Source organism: Sphaerodactylus townsendi, linkage group LG17, assembly GCF_021028975.2.
Source record: "Sphaerodactylus townsendi isolate TG3544 linkage group LG17, MPM_Stown_v2.3, whole genome shotgun sequence".
Classification (NCBI taxonomy): Eukaryota; Metazoa; Chordata; class Lepidosauria; order Squamata; family Sphaerodactylidae; genus Sphaerodactylus; species Sphaerodactylus townsendi.
Window position 1 is genome coordinate 13,522,975 of NC_059441.1, and position 23,157 is coordinate 13,546,131.

The following is a 23,157-nucleotide window of genomic DNA, read 5'->3' on the forward strand; positions in this document are numbered from 1 at the left end:
TTTTGCCTTGATGAATGGGTTTAGTTTGCATCGCTGCCAAAGTATTTGCCAACAATGCAAATAAGGCAGCCCAGGTTTAGGAACTAGACTAGGGCACGGCGGCCAGTCGGCACTGGCTAAGTTCCCAGTTGGCCTAATCGTTGCAGAAATACAGTCAAGATTTAAAATTAGGGTGCTGTGTGGTTTCCGGGCTGTACGGCCGTGTTCTAGCAGCATTCTCTCCTGATGTTTCGCCTGCATCTGTGGCTGGCCTCTTCAGAGGATCTGATGGTAGGAAAGCAAGTGGACTATATATACTTTCAGATCCTCTGAAGAGGCCAGCCACAGATGCAGGCGAAACGTCAGGAGAGAATGCTGCTAGAACACAGCCGTACAGCCCGGAAACCACACAGCACCTCAGTGATTCCGGCCGTGAAAGCCTTCTTTACTTTACAATACTTTAAAATTAGGCTATAGCTCACGAAATCCCCTCTAGCTGCGGAGGGGCGTGCCTGCCGTACTAGAGCCCCTTCCGCACGTGCAGAATAATTCACTTTCAGTCCACTTTCACAATTGTTTGCAAGTGGATTTTGCTGTAAAATCCAGCTGCAAAGTGCACTGGAAATGCATTATTCTGCACGTGCAGAAGGGGCCTAGGTTTCCCACCCCGACAGAACCGCGCGCGGTATCCGGTTCTGCTTTCTCGGTCTCTTGCGTTTCTTTCCCGCAACTTCAGTATTGTGCGATGAGCTCTGAACAGTTCGGTCAAAACTGTTGCCGCCCCCCCCCCCCTCTTTTCTCCCACCAGGCCGTCTGGCAGTCTGGTACAGAATGTATCGCCAAGTACAATTTCCACGGCACTGCCGACCAGGACCTTCCGTTCAGCAAAGGAGATGTTCTCACCATCATCTCTGTCACCAAGGTAACCGGACCGTCCTGGACCGCTCTCGTCCTTGGTCCTGAAACGGAGGGGGCAAATGGAAGATTGAAGGAGGGTTGAGCAAACCTTATGGAGGAGGAGGAGTTTGCATTTATATCCCACCTTTCTCTCATGTAAGGAAACTCAAGGTGGTCTACGAGCTCCTTTCCAGAGATGGGATCCAGCCGGTTCTCACAGGTTCCCGAGAGTAGGTTACTAATTATTTGTGCGTGCCGAGAGGGGGTTACTAATGGGTGATTTTGCCACGTGATTTTTGCCTTCGTTACGCCCCTCCTCTCAGCAGTAGCGTGCAGAACTTGAAGCAGTCTAGCAGGAGGTGCACCGGCGTGCGTGGCAGCCTTCGGGCGCTCAAGTGCGTGCACTCGCTTTCCCCGCCTGCAAGGACCCGGTACGCGAGCGTAAGCTGCGTCCTTCCCCACAGCCCCGCCCAGGGAATGCCTGTGCACACGCCTCACGGTATGCCCCCCCGGCCCGCGCCAAAAGCCATTGGCACCATGCCACAGTTTGAATCCCACCACCATGGGAACCTGTTACTAAAATTTTTGGATCCCACCACGGCTCCTTTCCCTGTAATTCTGCACTCCTACATTCCTGCTGGATGACCTCCAAACTCTCTGAGCCCCACCTGCCTCACAAGGTGTCTGTTGTGGGGAGAGGAAAGGAAAGGAGCTTGTCGGCCACCTTGAGTCTCCTTACAGGAGGGAAAGATGGGGTATAAATCCAAAAACTTCTTCTACTAGCCGCTGTCTGGGGGTACTGGGCTGGGGTGGACCAAAGGTTTGATTCCCCTGTTCTAGGCAAACTTAAGGAGGGAGATCTGGAAGAAGGTTTTCCACGAGGTGACATTTGAGAGTATCCACTAGGGCAGTGATGGCGAACCTATGGCACAGGTGCCAGAGGTGGCACTCAGAGCTAGACTCTCTGTGGGCACGCGCCAACAGAGTGCCCCCACCCCACACATCTAGGCTGGCCTGGGCCACTGGGCTCAATTATTAGCATTAAACCTAAGACCTAGTTCTGGGGAAGCAGTGTAGGTAACCCTGTTCAGCGCTGTTAAATCCCACTGATTTTCATGCGAAGAACTAAAGCGCGATCCTTTACCTGGGAATAAGCTCGGTTGTGGGCAATGGGGCTTGCTTCTGAGCAAACCCTCCTAGGGTCATGATTCACCCATTGGAAGAGTTGCGTGGTTGTTTCAAAGTAAAGGCACCAACTACCACCAAGCTTACTCCTGAGTAACGCACACCTTGGAGCCAACCATTTTTTCTAAACTAAACCTTCAGTATTCCGGTTAAATCGCTGTGTTGGCGCTTTGCGATAAATAAGCGGGTTTTGGGTTGCAATTTGGGCACTTGGTCTCGAAAAGGTTCGCTATCACTGCACTAGGGATAACTCACTGTTTTTTGCAGTATTTGGGGGTTACTCGGCGTTCTTCCCGCTTCTGTCGACTCTCCCCAGCGGCCCGGAAAGCAATGGGCGAAACAGTTGTTTTTAATTAGTCTGAGCCATTATTTAAACCTTGAAAGAAAGTCACTCGGGCAAGTCCCAGGGTGAGGATTTTCACGTTTCGGAATCTGAATTATAAATCTCTGTTTAAAAAGTGAATGGCTAGATTGCCCCAAAGATCTAGGGCATAGGTGTCAAACTTGCGGCCCTCCAGATGCTATGGACTACAGTTCCCATCATCCCCTGCCAGCATGATGCTGGCAGGAGATGATGCGAACTGTAGTCCGTAGCATCTGGAGGGCCACGAGTTTGACACCTGTGATCTAGGGAATCTAGCCTTTGGCTCCCACCGTGGCCAACCAGATGCGTCCTAAAATTCCACCACAGCCAGATGGCTCCTAAAATCCCAACAACGGGGTCAGACTGCCACCAGCTTTTCCGTGGTCTTGTCTCCCGCAGTTGGTACTCTGAGATACACTGCTGCTGCATATGGAGGCTTCATTCATCCATCGGAGAAATACGCCTGGCTTTTTAGGAAGCAGTTTAAAATTGTTAACATTTATGTGTTTTATTGTGTTTGTGTGGCAAGCCGCCGTGAGTTTCTGCCCGGTGGAAAGGCGGCTGCTGGATATTTTAAACAAATAAATAGATCTTCTCCCCCGGCTGGTGTTTTGGGCCGAGAGGGTTGGCAGGTGGCCGGAAGCCCGTGACGTCTTCTTTCCCTTGACAGGACCCCAACTGGTACAAAGCGAAAAATAAGGTGGGCCGTGAAGGGATCATCCCAGCCAACTACGTGCAGAAGCGGGAAGGGGTGAAGGCCGGGATCAAGCTCAGCCTGATGCCGTGAGTATGAACGGGGCCGGAAGTGGCGCCGGGCATCACGAGCAGCTCCGATCTGATGTGGGCGGGTGGGTGGCTGGACCCGGAGCTTGGAGAAAAGAACTGGCAGGCAGGGGTCAACACAACACAACACACGCTTTGTTACTGTGTGACCGAAGGTGAGCTTGGCCACTGTTTGATGGTGGCCTCCACCTCCCGGGGCCGCCGTTTTTTCGCAGCCGCTTTGTAGCTGCGCCCACCAAGCTGTGCCGGAATTCGAACGCGACCCGCAGGCTTGAAAAAGTCAGGGACGCCGGAATTAGGGCGTCAGACTAGAAGTGCTAAGTTTTCATTCCCACTGTGCCAGGGCTGATCTTGGCTCAGTCATTCTCTCTTCTGGTTACCCTACCTGGGGGTTGTGACGAAGGTAAGACAGGGGAGGTGTGAATGACATCTTAAGCCACTTTGGCTCTCTACTGCAGGGAGAAAAGCAGGGTATAAGTAAAGCAAGCCAAAGCAAGCTGCTGAAATAACACGGGCCTACCTTGTAGGGCCAAAATGTAATAGTGCGACTCTGTCTCTGGTCGCTCCTTGCATAATGCGACTCTGCCTCTGGTTGCTCCTTGCATAGTGCGACTCTGCCTCTGGTTGCTCCTTGCATAGTGTGACTCTGCCTCTGGTTGCTCCTTGCATAATGCGACTCTGCCTCTGGTTGCTCCTTGCATAGTGCGACTCTGCCTCTGGTTGCTCCTTGCATAATGCGACTCTGCCTCTGGTTGCTCCTTGCATAGTGCGACTCTGCCGCTGGTTGCTCCTTGCATAGTGCGACTCTGCCTCTGGTTGCTCCTTGCATAGTGCGACTTTGCCTCTGGTTGCTCCTTGCATAGTGCGACTCTGCCTCTACCTCTCATGCAACTTTGTCTCCCTTTGGCAGTTGGTTCCACGGGAAGATCACCCGCGAGCAGGCTGAACGGCTGCTGTACCCACCTGAAACGGGCCTCTTCTTGGTGCGCGAGAGCACCAACTACCCAGGGGACTATACCCTCTGCGTCAGCTGCGACGGGAAGGTGGAGCACTACCGCATCATGTACTCCTCCAGCAAGCTCAGCATCGACGAAGAGGCGTACTTCGAGAACCTCATGCAGCTGGTAGAGGTGAGGCTGAGCTGCTGCCACTTTGGACCTCCTTTGGCAAAGAGGCCGGGGGAACCGGCACGGTGTAATAGTTAGAGGAGTGGGGAGCCCCAGGTCCAAATCGCTGCTCTGCTACCAAGGGTGCTTGTGCACATTCTGTCTCTGAACCTACCTTACAGGGCTGTTGTGAAGATAAAATTGAGGGCGAGCCTTGCATGATGCTTTCAGCCCCTTGAAGGGAGGATGAGATGAAGCCTGTGGTAGCTAGCAGGTAGATGCGAAGGTATACCATGCAGATCTGAACATTTTTAGCCCGCAGTGGAAGTTTGTTCGGCAACGCAAAAATGAACTCTATAGAGTCAGGTTTGTGGAGGGGAGCTAGTGCTAACTGAGGTTTAAATACCCTGGCTTAGTACTAACTGAGGTTTAAATACCCTGGCTTAGTACTAACTGAGGTTTAAATACCCTGGCTTAGTGCTTACTGAGGTTTAAACACCCTGGCTTAGTGCTAACTGAGGTTTAAATACCCTGGCTTAGTGCTAACTGAGGTTTAAACACCCTGGCTGCTAACTGAGGTTTAAACACCTTGGCTTAGTGCTAACTAAGGTTTAAATACCCTGGCGTAGTGCTGAGATTTAAGCACCTTGGCTTAGTGCTAACTGAGGTTTAAATACCCTGGCATAGTGCTAACTGAGGTTTCCACACCCTGGCTTAGTACTAACTTAGGTTTAAACACCCTGGTTTAGTGCTGAGGTTAAGCACCTTGGCTTAGTGCTAACTGAGGCTTGAACACCTTGGCTTAGTGCTAACTGAGGTTTGCCGTGATGTCCAAATTTACAGACCATGGCTCGCTACTAGCCATAATTGGAAACTGTGGTTAGGAGAGGATTTTGAAAAACCAGGTTCCGATTCAAGCGGTTTTGTTCTGGAACTTCCAAAACTGACCTTGCAGAGCTGAGTGAACAGAAAACCGTACAGGCAGTGCTTAGACAATGCTTAAACGCCTTTGGGCGCTTGTAAGTTCAGACTGTCCTTTGGGCTCAGATCTGTGCTTTGCTGAATTGCCTGAGCCTTTAATTCCTGAACGGGAGCGAATCTCCTAGCCCTCTGGCAGGGCTTTCTCCTTATTCTGAGCTGCTCGTGAGCAGAGATGACGACTTTGTCTGCTGAGCACATGTTTGGCCGTGGCCCCGTTCCTTGAACGCGTTTTCTTCTGTTGCTCAAATGCCGCCTGATAATTCTTCTTCCCTGACAACCCAGCCTGCATTTGTATACAGAAAAATCTGCCTTTCAAATCTCCCAGCTGTTCGTTTGTTTGCATTTTCCTCTCCTTATCGATTCTCTTGGTGGATCGCCTGCCAGCTAGCCTGCTGGTTTCTCTTCCGGGTAACAGAGTTTTGGGATGTCTGGATAAGCCCTCATGACGTTTCTACGTGCTGCTGTTGCAGTCCTTCCCCCGTTTTCTTTTTTTTTTTTTTGGGGGGGGGGGGGGGTAAATTTTTATTGCTGTTTCAGAAATTCTGAAGGAAATATACATTGATACATCAACATTTTATGAGCGCATAATTGTCCAATTTTTTAAAAGGAAAACAAGTTATAAAACCTTGTGATCTAGTCTAAATCAAGGACTTTGCTGCTCATCTTATATAATTTCCCCTTCCTTTCCCCCCCTCCTCCCTCCCCTCCCAAAACTGTCTCCCCCCCGACTTCCCCTCTACATTTCTTCCAAAATTTCACCAATCTAATTTTAAGCAAAACCTGTTCCTTACAGGCGTAGATAACAACCAAGAAGAGAAGAAATTAAAAAAATTACAAAACAGATATTTATCATTAAGAAGGTAAATAAATTTACCTTAACTCAAAATAAGTAGAACGGCATTTTATATACTTTAATTACATAACTTATCCATGGCTGCCAAGTTTGGTAGTATTCTTCAGTTGGCTTTCCTCTAAGGCAGGGGTCTTCAAACTATGGCCCTCCAGATGTTCAGGAACTACAATTCCCATCAGCCCTGCCACTTGGCCATGCTGGCAGAGACTGATGGGAATTGTAGTCCATGAACATCTGGAGGGCCATAGTTTGAAGACCTCTGCTCTAAGGTTAAAAGATATTTTGTCCATTACGTATAACCTTTGGACCTTATTTCTCCAGTCTTCCAATTTCGGTATCTCCGTGGACTTCCGTTGTTGTGCTCGGACCATCCTTGCTGCAGAAATCTGTTTCGACGTTCCAAGCGTGGCGTAGAGGTTAAGAGTGGTAGACTCTAATCCGGAGAACCGGGTTTGATTCCCCGCTCCTACACATGAAGCCTGCTTGGGTGACCTTGGGCCAGTCCCAAGGTTTCTATTGTGGGGAGAGGAAAGAATTTGTAAGCTGTTTTGAGACTCCTTACCGTTGAGATAAGCGGGGTATAAACTAATTGTGTCTTCCTTCTCTGCAGTTGAGGGATATAGTGGTTCTAATGTTGGAACCAGGAGACCCACATTCGAATCCCCACTCCGCCACGAACACTGGCTGGATGAACGTAGGGCTGTTCATGTCTTCGCAGCCTAACTTACCTCGCAGGGACATTGTGCGGATTGAACAGAGAGGAGAATGACATCAACAGTTTTGGATCCCCACAGGGATGAGATGAAGTCTATAAACGAAGTGAATAAAATAAATGACAAAACGATGAGAACAAACTGTGTGAGTTCAGTGAGACGGGAGCAGCAGCTGCAGCCGCAGAAGGCCATTGCTTTCACATCCTGCCTGTGAGCTCCCAAAGGCACCTGGTGGGCCACTGCAAGTAGCAGAGTGCCGGACTAGATGGACTCTGGTCTGATCCAGCAGGCTCTTCCTTATGTTCTTATAAGGGGCTTGGACAGATTGATGGAGGAGAAGTCGATCTACGGCTCCCAATCTTGATCCTCCTTGATCTGAGATTGCAAATGCCTGAGCAGACCATGTGCTCGGGAACAGCAGCAGCAGCAGAGGGCCATTGCTTTCACCTCCTGCAGGTGAGCTCCCAAAGGCACCTAGTGGGCCACTGCGAGTAGCAGAGCGCTGGACTAGATGGACTCTGGTCTGATCCAGCAGGCTCTTCCTTATGTTCTTATAAGGGGCTTGGACAGATTGATGGAGGAGAAGTCGATCTACGGCTCCCAATCTTGATCCTCCTTGATCTGGTGCAATACCTGAGCAGACCGTATTAACCGGGAACAGCAGCAACGCTTGAAGGCCGTGCTTTCACCTCCTGCGGGTGAGCTCCCAAGGCACCTGAGTGGAGCCCTGCAGTAGCAGGCAGCTGGACTAGATGGACTCTGGTCTGATCCAGCAGACTCTTCCTTATGTTCCTTATAAGGGGCTTGGACAGATTGATGGAGGGAGAAGTCGATCTCGACTCCCAATCTTGATCCTCCTTGATCTGAGTTGCAAATGCCTGGAGCAGACCATGTGCTGCGAGAGAACAGCAGCAGCAGAGGGCCATTGCTTTCACCTCCTGCAGGTGAGCTCCCAAAGGCACCTAGTGGGCCACTGCGAGTAGCAGAGTGCCGGACTAGATGGACTCTGGTCTGATCCAGCAGGCTCTTCCTTATGTTCTTATAAGGGGCTTGGACAGATTGATGGAGGAGAAGTCGATCTACGGCTCCCAATCTTGATCCTCCTTGATCTGAGATTGCAAATGCCTGAGCAGACCATGTGCTCGGGAACAGCAGCAGCAGCAGAGGGCCATTGCTTTCACCTCCTGCAGGTGAGCTCCCAAAGGCACCTAGTGGGCCACTGCGAGTAGCAGAGCGCTGGACTAGATGGACTCTGGTCTGATCCAGCTGGCTCTTTCTGACGTTCTTATATATGCAGTGTGGAAGAATGGAAAACAGTGAGGAAATAGAGGTTTGCACAAGGGAGAAACAAGCATGATGCGGGGCATTTTTAAAAACTCTGCGTGGTGGGCTGAAAAAGTTTGATAGCATCTCTGTGGAGAGCCACATGGGGTAGATCATTCCCACTGGGCTGGAGACGGCCGCAGTCTCCAGGCATGCCAAATGCTTCCTGCCTCTCGTCCCCCCCCTCCCCCCCAGCCAGGCAGGAAGCCAGTTCTGAGCGATTTTGAAAGTGCTCACTGCTGCAGCAGGTATGGGGCCCCGTTTCAGGGGTGTATGCGCCATGCGCCGGCGCACAGTGGAGAGGGAGGAAGAGGCTGGGTGCTGGCCGGGGCTCTAAACAGCGGCTCCGGCTGAGGAAGAGCGGCCCTGCCACCTGCAGAGCATTGCCATTGTGGGGCACGTGAACCGAACCAAACATGTGCGCGGCTCTTCTCTGGGGGCGGCCGAAAAGCCGCAAGAGCCGTTCTCTGCCTCACGTCGCCCCCTAGTGGCCAGGCCCATTGTCGCTAGTCTCAATGCGGTCTGTTTTCAGACATAATCTTGCTATGCCAGGGGTCTGCGACCTGCGGCTCTGCAGATGTTCATGGACTACAAATCCCATCAGCCCCTGCCAGCATGGCCAATTGGGGCCTTTGCTGGCAGGGGCTGATGGGGCCATGCTGGCAGGGGCTGATGGGATTTGTAGTCCATGAACATCTGGAGAGCCGCAGGTTGCAGACCCCTGTGCTATGCGCTCTCCACATCCCCCTGAGAATTGGGATTCTCCCAAGGTAGCATTGCTGAGTTTTAGGCTTCTTAGATAAGACTAGGAATATCAGGGTGCTCCCGAGAGGCATTGCCGAGTGGCAAAGTCTCTGGTTCGATTCCCTACGCATCTGGCTAAAAGTGCCAGGCGGTAGGTAATGCAAAAGACGCCCTGCCTGAGTCACTAGGGACCCGTTGGCAGTCAGAGTGGACTATAAGGGGCTGATTCAGTATAAGAGAACATCATGTACATGTTACCCTCTTCCTCGCATTAGACCCCTGTTAAAGAAGAAGAAGAAGAAGAGTTGGATTTATATCCCCCTTTCTCTCCTATAGGAGACTCAAGGTGGCTTACAATCTCCTTTCCCTTCCCCCCTCACAACAAACACCTTGTGAGGTAGGCGGGGCTGAGAGAGTTAGGAGAGAACTGTGACTAGCCCAAGGTCACCCAGCTGGCGTGTGTGGGAGCGCACAAGCTAATCTACTTCACCAGATAAGCCTCCACAGCTCAGGTGGCAGAGCGGGGGATCAAACCCGGTTCCTCCAGATTAGAGCGCACCTGCTCTTAACCACTACGCCACCGCTGCTCCTCCTTTCCCTTCCCCCTCCTCAACAACAAACTCCTTTCCCTTCCCCTCCTTAACAAACACCCTGTGAGGTGGGTGGGGCTGAGAGAGCTTCAAAGAACTGTGACTAGCCCAAGGTCACCCAGATGGCATGTGTTGGAGTGCACAAGCTCAACTAGTTCACCAGATAACTAGTTCCATGTTGTACACCGCCCAGAGCCCTTTGGGGATTGGGCGGTATAGAAATCCCATAAAATAAATAAATAAATAAATAAATAAATAAATAAATAAATAAATAAATAAATAAATAAGCGAGCCTCCACAGCTCAGGCGGCAGAGTGGGGAATCAAACCCGGTTTCTCCAGATTAGAGCGCACCTGCTTTTAACCACTATGCCACCGCTGCTAAAGAGACAGAAAGCCTGTGCGATTCTGGGCTGCAGCAGTAAATGTCTAGTGTCTAGATGACTGCGTTGTTTTCCATGTGCGGAACGGACCTCTTTTCCTAAACGTTCGTCCTCCGTCTTCCTTGGCAGCACTACACCTCGGACGCTGACGGATTGTGCACACGCCTCATCAAGCCCAAAGTCATGGAGGGCACCGTGGCTGCCCAGGACGAGTTCTCGCGCAGTAAGTATGCCCGCGGCATTGGCGATGCGCTCGTCTTTTGGGGCACGCTCATATTTTGAGGCACGTTTGCACTCGCCCAGTAAATACTGCGTGGGAAATTGGCAGTTGACTTGCATTTTAGGGGCGTTCTTGTTATTGGGGGGAACGCTTGCGGCTTGCTCGCACTCTCCCGGTAGGCGTCGTATGAGGAACTGGGGAAGTGCTCTTATTTGGAAAGATGCTTGCAATTGAGAGCGCAGAGCGGCCTGTTCTTCATTGCTCTTTTGTACTTCTTTTCTCCCTCCAGGTGGATGGGCCCTCAACATGAAGGACTTGAAATTGCTGCAGACCATCGGCAAAGGCGAATTTGGGGGTATGTTGGCCAGTTCGAGGCTGGCTGAGTGAACCAGATTTGTTTCCGCACTCCTACATTCCTGCTGGGTGACCTTAGGCTAGTCACAGTTCTTGGGAACTCTCTCAGCCCTCACCTCCCTCACAAGGTGTCTGTTGTGGAGAGAGGAAAGGAGCTTGTAAGCCGCCTTGAGTCTCCTTGCTGGAGAGAAAAGTGGGGTATAAATCCAAACACTCTCTCTCTCTCTCCTGCCTCCTGCCGTCCCTGTGAGGTAGACTGCAGCGAAGGAGTGAGGCTCAGAAAAGAGTGTTGCCAGTTTGTTTGTTTGTTTGTTCATTTATTTATTAAATTTTTAGACCGCCCACCCCCGAAGGGCTCTGGGCGGTGTACACCAGTTGAACTGTGGAGGCTTATCTGGTGAACTAGATTAGCTTGTGCACTCCAACACATGCCAGCTGAGTGACCTTAGGTTTGTCACAGTTCTTCAGAGCTCTCTCAGCCCCACCAACCTCACAGGGTGTTTGTTGTGGGGAGAGGAAGGGAAAGGAGCTTGTGAGCCCCTTTGAGTCTCCTTACAGGAGAGAAAGGTGGGATATAAATCTAAACTCTCTTAGAGCAGATGGGCGGAATTCAAAGCCTAAATGTGGGTGGTATCGGGAGGAGAGAATAATTTCAGGAAAAGATTGAAATGACCGTTCTTGCCTGAACTGAGAAACCGGCCTGTCATTTCATGAATATATCCAGATGGCAAAGGAAAACATAGAAACGGACTTTGTTGTAGATAAAAGAAATAAATTACTGGACTGGGCTCAGCCACCCAGACATGAACTCAGAGAGGAAAATAGAAAAACAAAACAATGCGCAACTTCAGCGAAGTAAAAGGACATCATCTCCCCCCGATGTAATCAATCAAGGAAAATAATTTGATAATCCTTCTCGGATAAATGGTAACGGGAAAACGGCATGAGCCAAAAGAACTGATAAGGAATCTGTGAGAATGGACTTTTGGGAGAAGATAAAATTGCAGTCTGAGGGAGGGATGGGAAAGGAGGCCGGCGTGAAATGGTCGTGTTGAGAGGTCTAGGACAGTGATGGCGAGCCTTTTCGAGACCGAGTGCCCAAATTGCAACCCCAAACCTGCTTATTTATCGCAAAGTGCCAACACGGCAATTTAACCTGAATACTGAGGTTTTCGTTTAGAAAAAACGGTTGGCTCCGAGGCATGTGTTACTCGGGAGTAAGCTTGGTGGTAGTCGGTGGCTTGGCTTTGAAGCAACCGAGCAACTCTTCCAATGGGTGAATCACGCACCTAGGAGGTCATTGCCAGCAACCGAGCTTACTCCCGGGTAAAGGATCGCGCTTTAGTTCTTTGCATGAAAATCAGTGGGGTTTAACAGCGCTTAACAGGGTTACCTACCCTGCTTCCCCAAAACTAGGTCTTAGGTTTAATGCTAATAATCGAGTCCAGCAGCCCAGACCAGCCTAGATGGGAGGGGGGGCACTCTGTTTGCGTGTGCCCACAGAGAGGGCTCTGAGTGCCACCTCTGGCACCCGTGCCATAGGTTCGCCCCCACTGGTGTAGGATTTTGGGACGGGAAGGCAGCATTGTGGATAGGTGGGAAGTTTGGGAGAATTGAGCCAGGTGGGAGAACTTCGCGCACACAGCCGGCGGCAACTGAGCATAAGACGCGTGTTGTGCTGACATTTGCCAAGTATTTTGTAATCAAGGTTTGTGTGCACATTCACCATTCGACCCGTTTCAGTAAAAACCCCAATGGACTCGGTCAACTGGCTGGAACCCGTTTCCGACACACAAATTGTCTGACTTCCCTGGTTGTGAAACATCTCAGTGTCCAGGACAAACAGGCGAAACGTTTGTGTGTGTCTTGTCTTGCCCGCTGAGGGCGTTTTTTAATCTCTCTGCAAGACGCTCAGGGCTGTTTCTCTCTTCCTCCCGGTTTGCCCTCCCCGGCGGCATGGTCGTGACCGCCTGAAGGTCACTCAGCGAGCTTGCGGACACAGTGAGAATTCGAACTCAGGACGATAATCCAATGCTCTAACCCAGTGGTGGCGAACCTATGGCACGGGTGCCAGAGGTGGCACTCAGAGCCCTTTCTGTGGACATGCGCAAACAGATTGCTCCCCCCCCCCCACATCTAGGCTGGCTTGGGCCGCTGGGCTCCATTATTAGCATTAAACCTAAGACCTAGTGTAGGTAACCCTATTAAGCGCTGTTAAACCCCACTGATTTTCATGGGAAGAACTAAAGCGCGATCCTTTACCTGGGAGTAAGCTCGGTTGCTGGCAACGGGGCTTGCTTCTGAGTAAACCTTCCTAGGGTCGTGATTCACCCGTTGGAAGAGTTGCACGGTTGCTTCAAAGCAAAGCCACCGACTACCACCAAGCTTACTCCCGAGTAACGCACGCCTCGGAGCCAACTGTTTTTTCTAAACTAAAGCCTCAGTATTGAGGCAGTGTTGGCCCTTTGCGATAAATAAGTGGGTTTTGGGTTGCAATTTGGGCACTCGGTCTCGAAAAGGTTCGCCATCACTGCTCTAACCACTCCACCGCGCCGGTGGCATCCCATTGACCGTTCTGTGGTCCTTCTTTTGCAGATGTGATGCTTGGCGATTATCACGGGAACAAGGTGGCTGTGAAATGCATTAAAAACGACGCGACGGCGCAGGCCTTCCTAGCAGAAGCTTCAGTAATGACGTGAGTGCCGGTCTGACGGGCGAAATGGGGCGGTCGGGATGTGGGGAAGGTTTTGGGAAAGAGAAGTTGCCCTCGGTTGAGAAACTTGAACAGATTTTTGATGTGGGGGACCTACTCTGGATTCCCCTGAAATACAGCTAGAAATGTTTAGGCTTGTTGCTGGCAATTCTCTGACAGAGATCCTAGAGTTTGTTGTAGAATCTACCTAGAGTTCCTTGAGGGATACCGTGATGGTTCTGTCAGTGGAATTGATTTGCTCGCAATTCTAGAACCAGGGGGCATCCATTGAAAATGCTGGGGGGGGGAGAATTACGACTAATAAAAGGAAACACTTCTTCACGCAACGTGTGATTGGTGTTTGGAATATGCTGCCACAGGAGGTGGTGATGGCCACTCACCTGGATAGCTTGAAAAAGGGCTTGGACAGATTTATGGAGGAGAAGTCGATCTATGGCTACCAATCTTGACCCTCCTTGATCTCAGATTGCAAATGCCTGAGCAGACCAGGTGCTCGGGAGCAGCAGCAGCAGAAGGCCCTTGCTTTCACCTCCTGCATGTGAGCTCCCCAAGGCACCTGGTGGGCCACTGCGAGTAGCAGAGAGCTGGACTAGATGGACTCTGGTCTGATCCAGCTGGCTTGTTCTTATGTTCTTACTTCATTTATGTGCTGTCTTTCTCCTCAGTTGGAACCCAAAGAGGCTTATACCCTTCTCCTCTCCAGCAGTGGCGTAGTGGCTAAGAGCAGGTGCACTCTGATCTGGAAGAACCGGGTTTGATTCCCAGCTCTGCCGCTTGTGCTGTGGAGGCTTATCTGGGGAATTCAGATTAGCCTGTGCACTCCCACACACGCCAGCTGGGTGACCTTGGGCTAGTCACAGCTCTACGGAGCTCTCTCAGCCCCACCTACCTCACAGGGTGTTTATTGTGAGGACAAGGAGGGAAGGGCAAGGAGATTGTAGGCCCCTTTGAGTCTCCTGCAGGAGAGAAAGGGGAGATATAAATACAACTTCTTCTTCTCCTCTCCGCCATAGAGAGCCAATGTGGTGTAGTGGTTAACTCTAACCTGGAGAACCAGGTTTGATTCCCCACTTTCCCACCTGAGCTGCGGACTCTTAACTGGCGAACTGGATTTGTTCTCCAACTCCTACACATGAAGCCTGCCGGGTGACCTTTGGCTGGTCACAGTTCATTCAGAACTCTCTCAGCCCTACTTACCTTTCAAGGTGTGGGGAAGGGAAGGGAAAGGAGTCTATCAGCCCTTTTGCGTCTCCTTACAGGGGAGAAAGGCGGGGTGTAAATCCAAACGCCTCTTCTTCATTTTCTCTTTGTAACAGCTCCTATGGTAGGCCCCTTCCGCACATGCAGAATAACGCACTTTCAATCCACTTTTACAATTGTTTGCAAGTGGGTTTTGCTCTTCCGCACAGTAAAATCCAGCTGCAAAGTGCATTGAAACTGGATTGAAACCAGAGGTGGGATCCAGCAGGTTCTCACCAGTTCCCGAGAGTGGGTTACTAATTATTTGTGTGTGCCGAGAGGGGGTTACTAATTGGGTCTGCTTTTCCATTAGAAATCCCATTAGGTCCAAAAATCATCAAGTCCTGTTGTTTCCTATGTGGCTGGTTAGCGAAGGTAGAAAACGGGATCATTCTCCCTGTTGGGCTGTTTTAAAAACATGTTTTAGAAATAGGGTAAAGTTCCTTGTTTCAGGAAAGTCTCCTTCTTTTGATTTCTCGAAACAAAATTAAGTATTTGAAAGTATTAAGCATTTGGCAGGCAGTAAATTAGAGGAGAAGTAGTTGTTTCTGTTGGCAGTAGACGATAGGACTTGCTAGAATGAGTTTAAATTATGGACAGAAAGACACCATCTGGAAATTAGGAACTTTTTTTTTTACAGTAAGAGTTTTTTACAGTAACAGAGAAATTATTACTGCCCCGCCCCCGGAATGCCCGGCCACGCCCCCGTCGTGCCCCGCCCAGCCCCATTGGCGCTACGCCACTGTTTGAATCCCACCACCATGGGAACCTGTTACTAAAATTTTTGGATCCCACCACTGATTGAAAGTGTATTATTTTGCATGTGCGGAAGGGCCCAGAGGATAAAGGGCCAGCAACCTTCCATGGCCGAGTGGGGATTTGAACCCGGATTACCCAGATCCTACTCTGACATGCTAACGGTTACTCTACACTGAATAGAGACTTGCCAGAATTACTGTACTTCTCTGTTTATATCCTCATGTCTTACCGTATACACTCGCGTATAAGTCTACTTTTTCAGCACATTTTTTGTGCTGAAAAAGCCCCCGTCGACTTGTACGCGAGTGAACGGCTGAGCTTGCAGTCCTGCAAAAAAGACTTGCTTTGGGGCCATCACTGTGCAAGCCTCTTCACTGTGTAATGATAAGCTGTCTGCGTTGAAGGAGAACCTGTAGGGACTTTTTAAAAGGGGGATCTTGTTGAACATCTTCCCTGTGAAACTCTGAAGAGATCCTGTCCGTCAGAGTTCTATATTCCACTTCAGAACTTTTAATGTTATTGCTGATACCGTGCTGTTTTTCGTTGAAATAAATATTCAAAAACATGTTTTATTGGTATCTATTTTTATTTTTGAAATTTACCAGTAGCTGCTGCATTTCCCACCCTCATCTTATACTCAGGAGCAGCAGTGGCGTAGGAGGTTAAGAGCTCGTGTATCTAATCTGGAGGAACCGGGTTTGATTCCCAGCTCTGCCGCCTGAGCTGTGGAGGCTTATCTGGGGAATTCAGATTAGCCTGTGCACTCCCGCACACGTCAGCTGGGTGACCTTGGGCTAGTCACAGCTTCTCAGAGCTCTCTCAGCCCCACCTACCTCACAGGGTGTTTGTTGTGAGGGGGGAAGGGCAAGGAGATTGTAAGCCCCTTTGAGTCTCCTGCAGGAGAGAAAGGGGGGATATAAATCCAAACTCTTCTTCTTCTTCTTCAATAAGGTTTCCCAGTTTTTTTGTGGTAAATGCCTTGACTTATATGCGGGTCGACTTATACACGAGTATATAGGGTAATCGCTGGATTCCAGAGACAGCTAACCAGAACTTTGTTAATGTTGATAATCACACTTAATCTTAAACCCCTCTTTTGATTACATTTCTATTAAATAAAAAACACGTCCGCCGATCTCTTTACAGGCAGCTACGACACAGTAATCTAGTGCAGATGTTGGGGGTGATTGTGGAAGAAAAGAGTGGCCTCTACATCGTCACGGAATACATGGCAAAGGTAGGAGTCTCTGGGATTCGTTCCCGTTTATTTTTTCCAGCCTGTTTCTGTCCTCCTTTCTTTTTAAAAAAGTAATTTGTTGGTCAAAGCAAAACCAAGGGGAATGTGCGGAACGATAAACGGAGGTTAAAATAAACTTTATATACATACACACACACACACACACACACATATATACACACACATACATATATACACATATACACATATATACATACACACACACTCACACACATACACACACACAGTGGTGGGATCCAAAAATTTTAGTAACAGGTTCCCATAGTGGTAGGATTCAAACTGTGGCGTAGCGCCAATGGGGCTGGGCGGGGCACAACGGGGGCGTGGCCGGGCATTCCGGGGGCGGGGCATTCCTGGGCGGGGCTGGGGCAAGGATGCAGTCACTGCGCCGGTCCTTGGGCGGGAAACGAATGCACGCAGGCTGCCACACACGCCGGTGCACCTCCTGCTAGACTGCTTCAAGTTCTGTGCGCTACTGCTGAGAGGAGGGGCGTCACTAAGTCAAAAATCATGTGGCAAAATCACCAATTAGTAACCCCCTCTCGGCACACACAAATAATTAGTAACCTGCTCTCGGGAACCTGTGAGAACCTGCTGGATCCCACCTGTGTGTGTGTGTGTGTGTGTGTATATATGTATATGTATATATATATATGTATATGTATGTATTTATATATGTATATATATGTATATGTGTATATATATGTATATATGTATATCCTAGAAAAGATATTGGAATACACACACACACACACATATACACCTTTATATATATATATATATTTTAAGGCAAAGTTTATTTTACAGAGCGCTACAAAATAATTCTGAATAAATATCCTTGCTGAGTCTGTGCAACAGGCTCCCCATAATATCTCTATTTAAGGTATATCTGGTATATATACGGTATATATATTTACACATACTGCGCACGAACACAGACTCTGTACATGTGGGCCCTTGAGTGACCAAAGTGAAAAGTTTCAGATCAGGAGTTGACTGTGTGACTACTCGACTCCATGCGGTTGACTCCTCCTCCCCCAATTTAAGGCCTTTACCCCCTCCCGCTCCCCGTCCCCAAACTTAATATTTTAAAAGAATGTTTCCTATAATTTTCACCTGGAATATTGTGGACGGTGCTGGGCACCGCGATTCAAGAAGGATATTGACAAACTGGAACGGGTCCAGAGGAGGGCAACCAAAATGGTCAAAGGTCTGGATTCCATGCCCTACAAGGAGAGACTTTGGGAGCTGGGGATGTTTGGTGAAGAGAAGGATAAGAGGTGATAATGATAGCCATGTTTAGATATTTGAAGGGATGCCATGTTGGTGAGCTTGTTTTCTGCTGCTCCAGAGACCAGGACCAGGAGTCATGGGTTCAAGATGAAGGAAAAGAGATTTCACCTAAACATCAGGGAAAAATTCCAGACAGTCAGGGCTGTTCGACAGTGGAATTCACTGCCTCGGAGAGTGGTGGAGTCTCCTTCTTGGGAGGTTTTGTAAACAGAGTCTGGATGAACATCTGTTGGGAGTGCTTTGATTGTGTGTTCCTGCATGGCAGGGGGTCGGACTGGATGGCCCTTGGGGGTCTCTTCCAACTCTATGATTCTATGAATGTTAACATTCTAAAGCCGTGATGGCGAACCTATGGCACTCCAGATGTTTATGGACTACAAATCCCATTAGCCCCTGCCAGCATGGCCAATTGGCCATGCTGGCAGGGGCTGATGGGAATTGTAGTCCATAAACATCTGGAGTGCCATAGGTTCGCCATCACTGTTCTAAAGTGTATCAGCCGTTCATTTTAATCCATGCAAGAAAATAGCTCTTGGAGAGCATCTGTGTGAATGCTGGATCTGAGAAGAACACGCCATCTGCTGTTGAATGCCTGTCATAGCAACCCTTGGAAGTTCCGGTCTGGCCCAACCACACCTTCATTTGCAGAGAAATTACTTGTGCCGATAGCGTTTAATTCTCCTTTGTGTTCTGTCTGCAGGGAAGCTTAGTCGATTACCTCCGCTCCCGAGGGAGGTCTGTGCTGGGAGGAGATTGCTTGCTAAAGTTCTCCTTGTAAGTTCCAAGGCTCCAAACGTTGCTTGCTGCCTCTTTCTCATTTTCCCTCCCCGTTTGGGTGTGTGACTTGGTTTGGGTATCAAGTTGGTTCATGCCCCTTTCAGATCAAGTTGGAGCTTAAAATCTGTGGGTGCTGAAATTTGCAGAAGCTTCTATTTTGATTAGGTCTTTGGCCAATCAGCTGACTCCCAAGTTGATTAAAAAATTGACTACACACAATCATTCCTATATTTTGTTCCACAGAAAGATGATAGTTCTGTCAGTCGAGGCGCAGCAGTTGAAAAAATTGTATGCTTCCGCGTTAGAATATAGTCCCAAATGAATATTATCATTCATTTTTACACGCTGCCTTTGTCAAAACTATTTTTTGTGCATACTTGAACTAGTATTTTGATACAACATTTTCGCCAAAATGTATTTCTACTTTCAAACGGATCGGGGAAGCAGGGGTAGGTTGGCACTAGGACCCAGACGGATCATGCTGCAACCAAGAAGGTCTGGTGTGTTTTCTTCTGTGGCGGAGGAATATACAACCGTGCTATCACCCTTCTGTGGACACAGAGTATAGTCCAATGCAAAACTTTCCTCAGGAAAGGGGATTCTCAGCTAAGAGCCAGCGTGGTGTATTAATCAATCAATCAATCAATCAATCAATCAATCAATTAAATATATCGCCCCATCCCCGAAGCAGGTGGACTCTAATCTGGAGAACCGGGTTTGATTCCCCACTCCTCCAACTGAGTGGCGGAGGCTTATCTGGTGAACCAGATGTGTTTCCGCACTCCTACATTCCTGCTGGGTGACCTTGGGCTAGTCACAGCTCTCTCAGGACTGTCTCAGCCCCACCTGCCTCACAAGGTGTTTGTTATGGGGAGAGGAAGGGAAAGGAGCTTGTCAGCCACCTTGAGTCTCCTTACAGGAGAGAAAAGTGGGGTATAAATCCAAACTCTTCTTCTATCCTAGCTGCCCGCCAGCCTCTTAAATTGACGGTTCTCTTCCCGCAGAGACGTCTGCGAAGCCATGGAGTACCTGGAAGCCAACAATTTCGTTCACCGGGACCTGGCGGCGAGGAACGTGCTTGTCTCGGAGGACAACATTGCCAAAGTCAGTGATTTTGGGCTGACGAAAGAAGCCTCGTCCACCCAGGACACGGGCAAGTTGCCGGTGAAGTGGACAGCCCCAGAAGCACTTAGAGAAAAGGTAAGGAGAGATGCTTGGGGTGGGGGGGAGGGGGGAGGAGCGTGGCCAGTAACAGAGCCAAATGGGCCGATCTCATGAAGTCTTGCTGGCAATCTTCTGGTGTGTCAATTGATTGGCTTTCTGATGCCCAGTAGAGCTGATCTAGGAGCCAGCATGGTGTTGTAGTTAAGAGCAGGGGGAGTCTAATCTGGAGAACCGGGTTTGATTCCCCACTCCTCCAGCTGAGTGTCGGAGGCTTATCTGGTGAACCAGATGTGCTTCCGCACTCCTACGTTCCTGCTGGGTGACCTTGGGCCAGTCACAGTTCTCTCCGAACCGGGTTTGATTCCCCACTCCTCCAGCTGAGTGTCAGAGGCTTATCTGGTGAACCAGATGTGCTTCCGCACTCCTATGTTCCTGCTGGGTGACCTTGGGCCAGTCACAGTTCTCTCCGAACCAGGTTTGATTCCCCACTCCTCCAGCTGAGTGTCAGAGGCTTATCTGGAGAACCAGATGTGCTTCCGCACTCCTACGTTCCTGCTGGGTGACCTTGGGCCAGTCACAGTTCTCTCCCAACCCTCTCAGCCCCACCTACCTCACTTTAAGGTGTCTGTTGAGGGGAGAGGAAGGGAAAGGAGTTTGTAAGCCACCTTTGAGTCTCCTTACAGGACAGAAAGGTGGAATATCAATCCAAAACTCTTCTTCGTCGTCTGAATAGACAACACTGACCTTATTTACCTTTATTGGCATAAGGATAAGATAATAACAAGGGTCTGATCTGGTAAAAGGCAGCTTCGTGTGTTCATTAGGAGACTGCCGATTTCTAACTTTGCCGAGGTCAGTTTTTTTAAATCAATGGGTGCCTTTTTTCACCCCGGCAGAAATTTTCCACGAAGTCAGACGTGTGGAGCTTTGGTATACTTCTCTGGGAAATCTACTCCTTCGGGCGAGTGCCTTATCCGAGAATTGTAAGTGAATTTCGCCGCCCGTTCCTTTCCAGAGGAGGAGGAATTCAGTGTGGGGAAGGGGACCCCAGAGATCCTCCCTTTAGCTCCAGATTTGGAAGGGTGGGAATGACTATTAAGCACCTCCCCTGCAAAAGATCAGGTGATGGAAAGGACTCCCTCCTTAGATCCTGGCTCAGTGCAAGAGCTTCAGTGAGCCAGCAGTGGTGTAGTGGTGAAGAGCAGGTGCACTCTAATCTGGAGAACCGGGCTTGATTCCCCACTCTGCCACTTGAGCTGTGGAGGCTTATCCGGGGAACCGGATTAGCTTGTGCATTCCAACACATTCCAGCTAATCACAGCTTTATGTAGCTCTCTGAGCCCCACCCACCTCTCAGGGTGTTTGTTGTGTGGGGGGAAGGGAAAGGAGATTGTAAGCCCCTTTGAGTCTCCTTACAGGAGAGAAAGGGAGGAGGTATAATTTCAAAACTCTTCTTCTAGACCAGTGGTTCTCAACCTTCCTAGTGCCGCAACCCTTTAATACAGTTCCTCATGTTGTGGTGACCCCCAACCTAACATTTATCCATTTTACAGATGGAGAACACTGATGCAGAGAGTCTTAGGTGACCCCTGTGAAAGGGCCGTTCGACCCCCAAAGGGCCCGTGACCCACAGGTTGAGAACCACTGTTTTAGACGGAGCCATGGGTCCCGACCAGAGTGCCGGATTCTTTGGTTGGATCTTATTTATCTGTATTTGCTGACTTTTAACGCCTTGTTCGTCTCCCCTCCGGCCTGCAGCCTCTGAAGGACGTAGTTCCTCGCGTGGAGAAGGGATACAAGATGGACTCCCCCGACGGCTGCCCCCCGATTGTCTACGACGTGATGAAGAACTGCTGGCACTTGGACCCTGCCCACCGGCCTGCCTTCCACCAACTACGGGAACAGCTAGAGCATATCAAAGCCGCCGAGCTTTACCAGTGAGGGCGGGGCTGGGGGCTGGGCTTCCTCCGGACACGCCTCTTCCATCACTTCCTACGATCCACCTCCTCCCCCCACCTCACTTGCACGTGTGTCGGGGTGGGGTGGGGGGGTCTGAGCAAGGGACCGAGCGCGTTGATTATTTTTTTTCATTTGATCAGGAATCGGCACCTCGCCACTCAAAGGACCGTACTTAGATAAACCATACTGGACTTGTGCGTATCCACAACCTACCTTGGTGGGTGGCCGCAGGGGGAGGAATCTGGCTTTTTCCGCAGCCGCGGGGAGCTCTCTCCTGCATCCCTTTCACCTGAAGATGCACATGAAAGAAGCAACGGCAGATCTGCCCGCCTCCCAGGGTTTTCTTCACTCCCCACCTTGTAGGAATCCGATTGGCCATGGAGGATTTAGCGATATTTTAGTAGCATGTTCTTAGCCTTCCAAACAGTCTCCAATTCCTCTTTGCGGATCGAGGCCCACTTCTGTCTTTCCTTCCCCTTTTAATTTCTCCTTAGGACCTGACTTTGTACCGACAGGGAGGAATTAAAAAGAGGCGTGAAATTCAGTCACAATCAGGAGAGGAGACCGAGGGAAGGAAAAGAGAGTTGGGGGGGGGGGGGTTAAGATTGGAGGGTTTTTCAGCGCCTTTTGGTACTTTTGCTGTTTTGGGAACCACCCAGTTCCCAATCCAGTATTTTCTCCCCCCTCCCGCAGTCTTATTTTGTTCCAGGTATTTTTATTATTATTATTATTATTACGATCCTGTTTTTCTCGTTTTCAAAACTGCACCGAAAGAAAAAATCAGCTCGTCTGCTGGGTTGTACCGAAGTTACAAATCTTATTTTTTAAGGTAATGATTAAAAAAAGTTTTAAAAAGAGAAAGAGAGAGGAGAAATCCACACAGACACAAAGTAAACCACGCTCGACTTTAGCGAGCTTGTATCCAGGCCGCCCGGCGAGGGCACGTTTCAAACCGTAGACGCCACCCCACGGATCGACCGTTTTGGATCGTTTTTTGCTTACGACGGTGTTTGCATGCCCATCTTCTGAGGCCTTTTCCGGTCCTGTCTCGTGCTTTTATGCTCATTTAATGCTGCCGACCATGAGATTAAACTGTAATAATAAAAAGAAACCATTCCATACAAGCGCCGGGTGGCCTGCCGTGTTTGTCATCGACGTTCCCCTCCCAAGTTCGTTGCAGGGGAGTTGAGAAACGGCAAGGAACGAGATGAGGAAGAATGGCCCCCTCTCCCTAACTCCGGGGTGGCGAACCTTTGGCACTCCAGATGTTATGGACTACAATTCCCATCAGCCCCTGCCAGCATGGCCAATTGGAGTGCCAAAGGTTCGCCACCACTGCCCTAACTGTTTTGAGCCTACTTTGGGGTTTTCCCATAACATCTGGAGTGCCAAAGGTTCGCCACCACTGCCCTAACTGTTTTGAGCCTACTTTGGGGTTTTCCCATAACATCTGGAGTGCCAAAGGTTCGCCACCACTGCCCTAACTGTTTTGAGCCTACTTTGGGGTTTTCCCATAACATC

At 49.7% G+C, this 23,157-nt stretch overlaps 1 protein-coding gene across 2 annotated transcripts in view; it reads left to right on the forward strand.

Moving 5' to 3' along the window:
* The window catches only part of CSK (C-terminal Src kinase), a 65,108-nt gene extending 42,348 nt beyond the window's left edge, over positions 1-22,760 (forward strand). For both annotated transcript variants that reach the window (XM_048481794.1, XM_048481793.1), the window contains exons 3-13: positions 788-901; positions 3,096-3,208; positions 4,119-4,338; positions 10,030-10,123; positions 10,410-10,475; positions 13,070-13,169; positions 16,332-16,422; positions 18,437-18,510; positions 19,518-19,713; positions 20,574-20,660; positions 21,436-22,760. In XM_048481794.1, the coding sequence (XP_048337751.1) occupies positions 788-901; positions 3,096-3,208; positions 4,119-4,338; positions 10,030-10,123; positions 10,410-10,475; positions 13,070-13,169; positions 16,332-16,422; positions 18,437-18,510; positions 19,518-19,713; positions 20,574-20,660; positions 21,436-21,618 (1,338 nt within the window). In that variant the 3' untranslated portion in view covers positions 21,619-22,760. The remainder of the gene's footprint in view (positions 1-787; positions 902-3,095; positions 3,209-4,118; positions 4,339-10,029; positions 10,124-10,409; positions 10,476-13,069; positions 13,170-16,331; positions 16,423-18,436; positions 18,511-19,517; positions 19,714-20,573; positions 20,661-21,435) is intronic.
* The last annotated feature ends 397 nt before the right edge of the window (positions 22,761-23,157 follow it).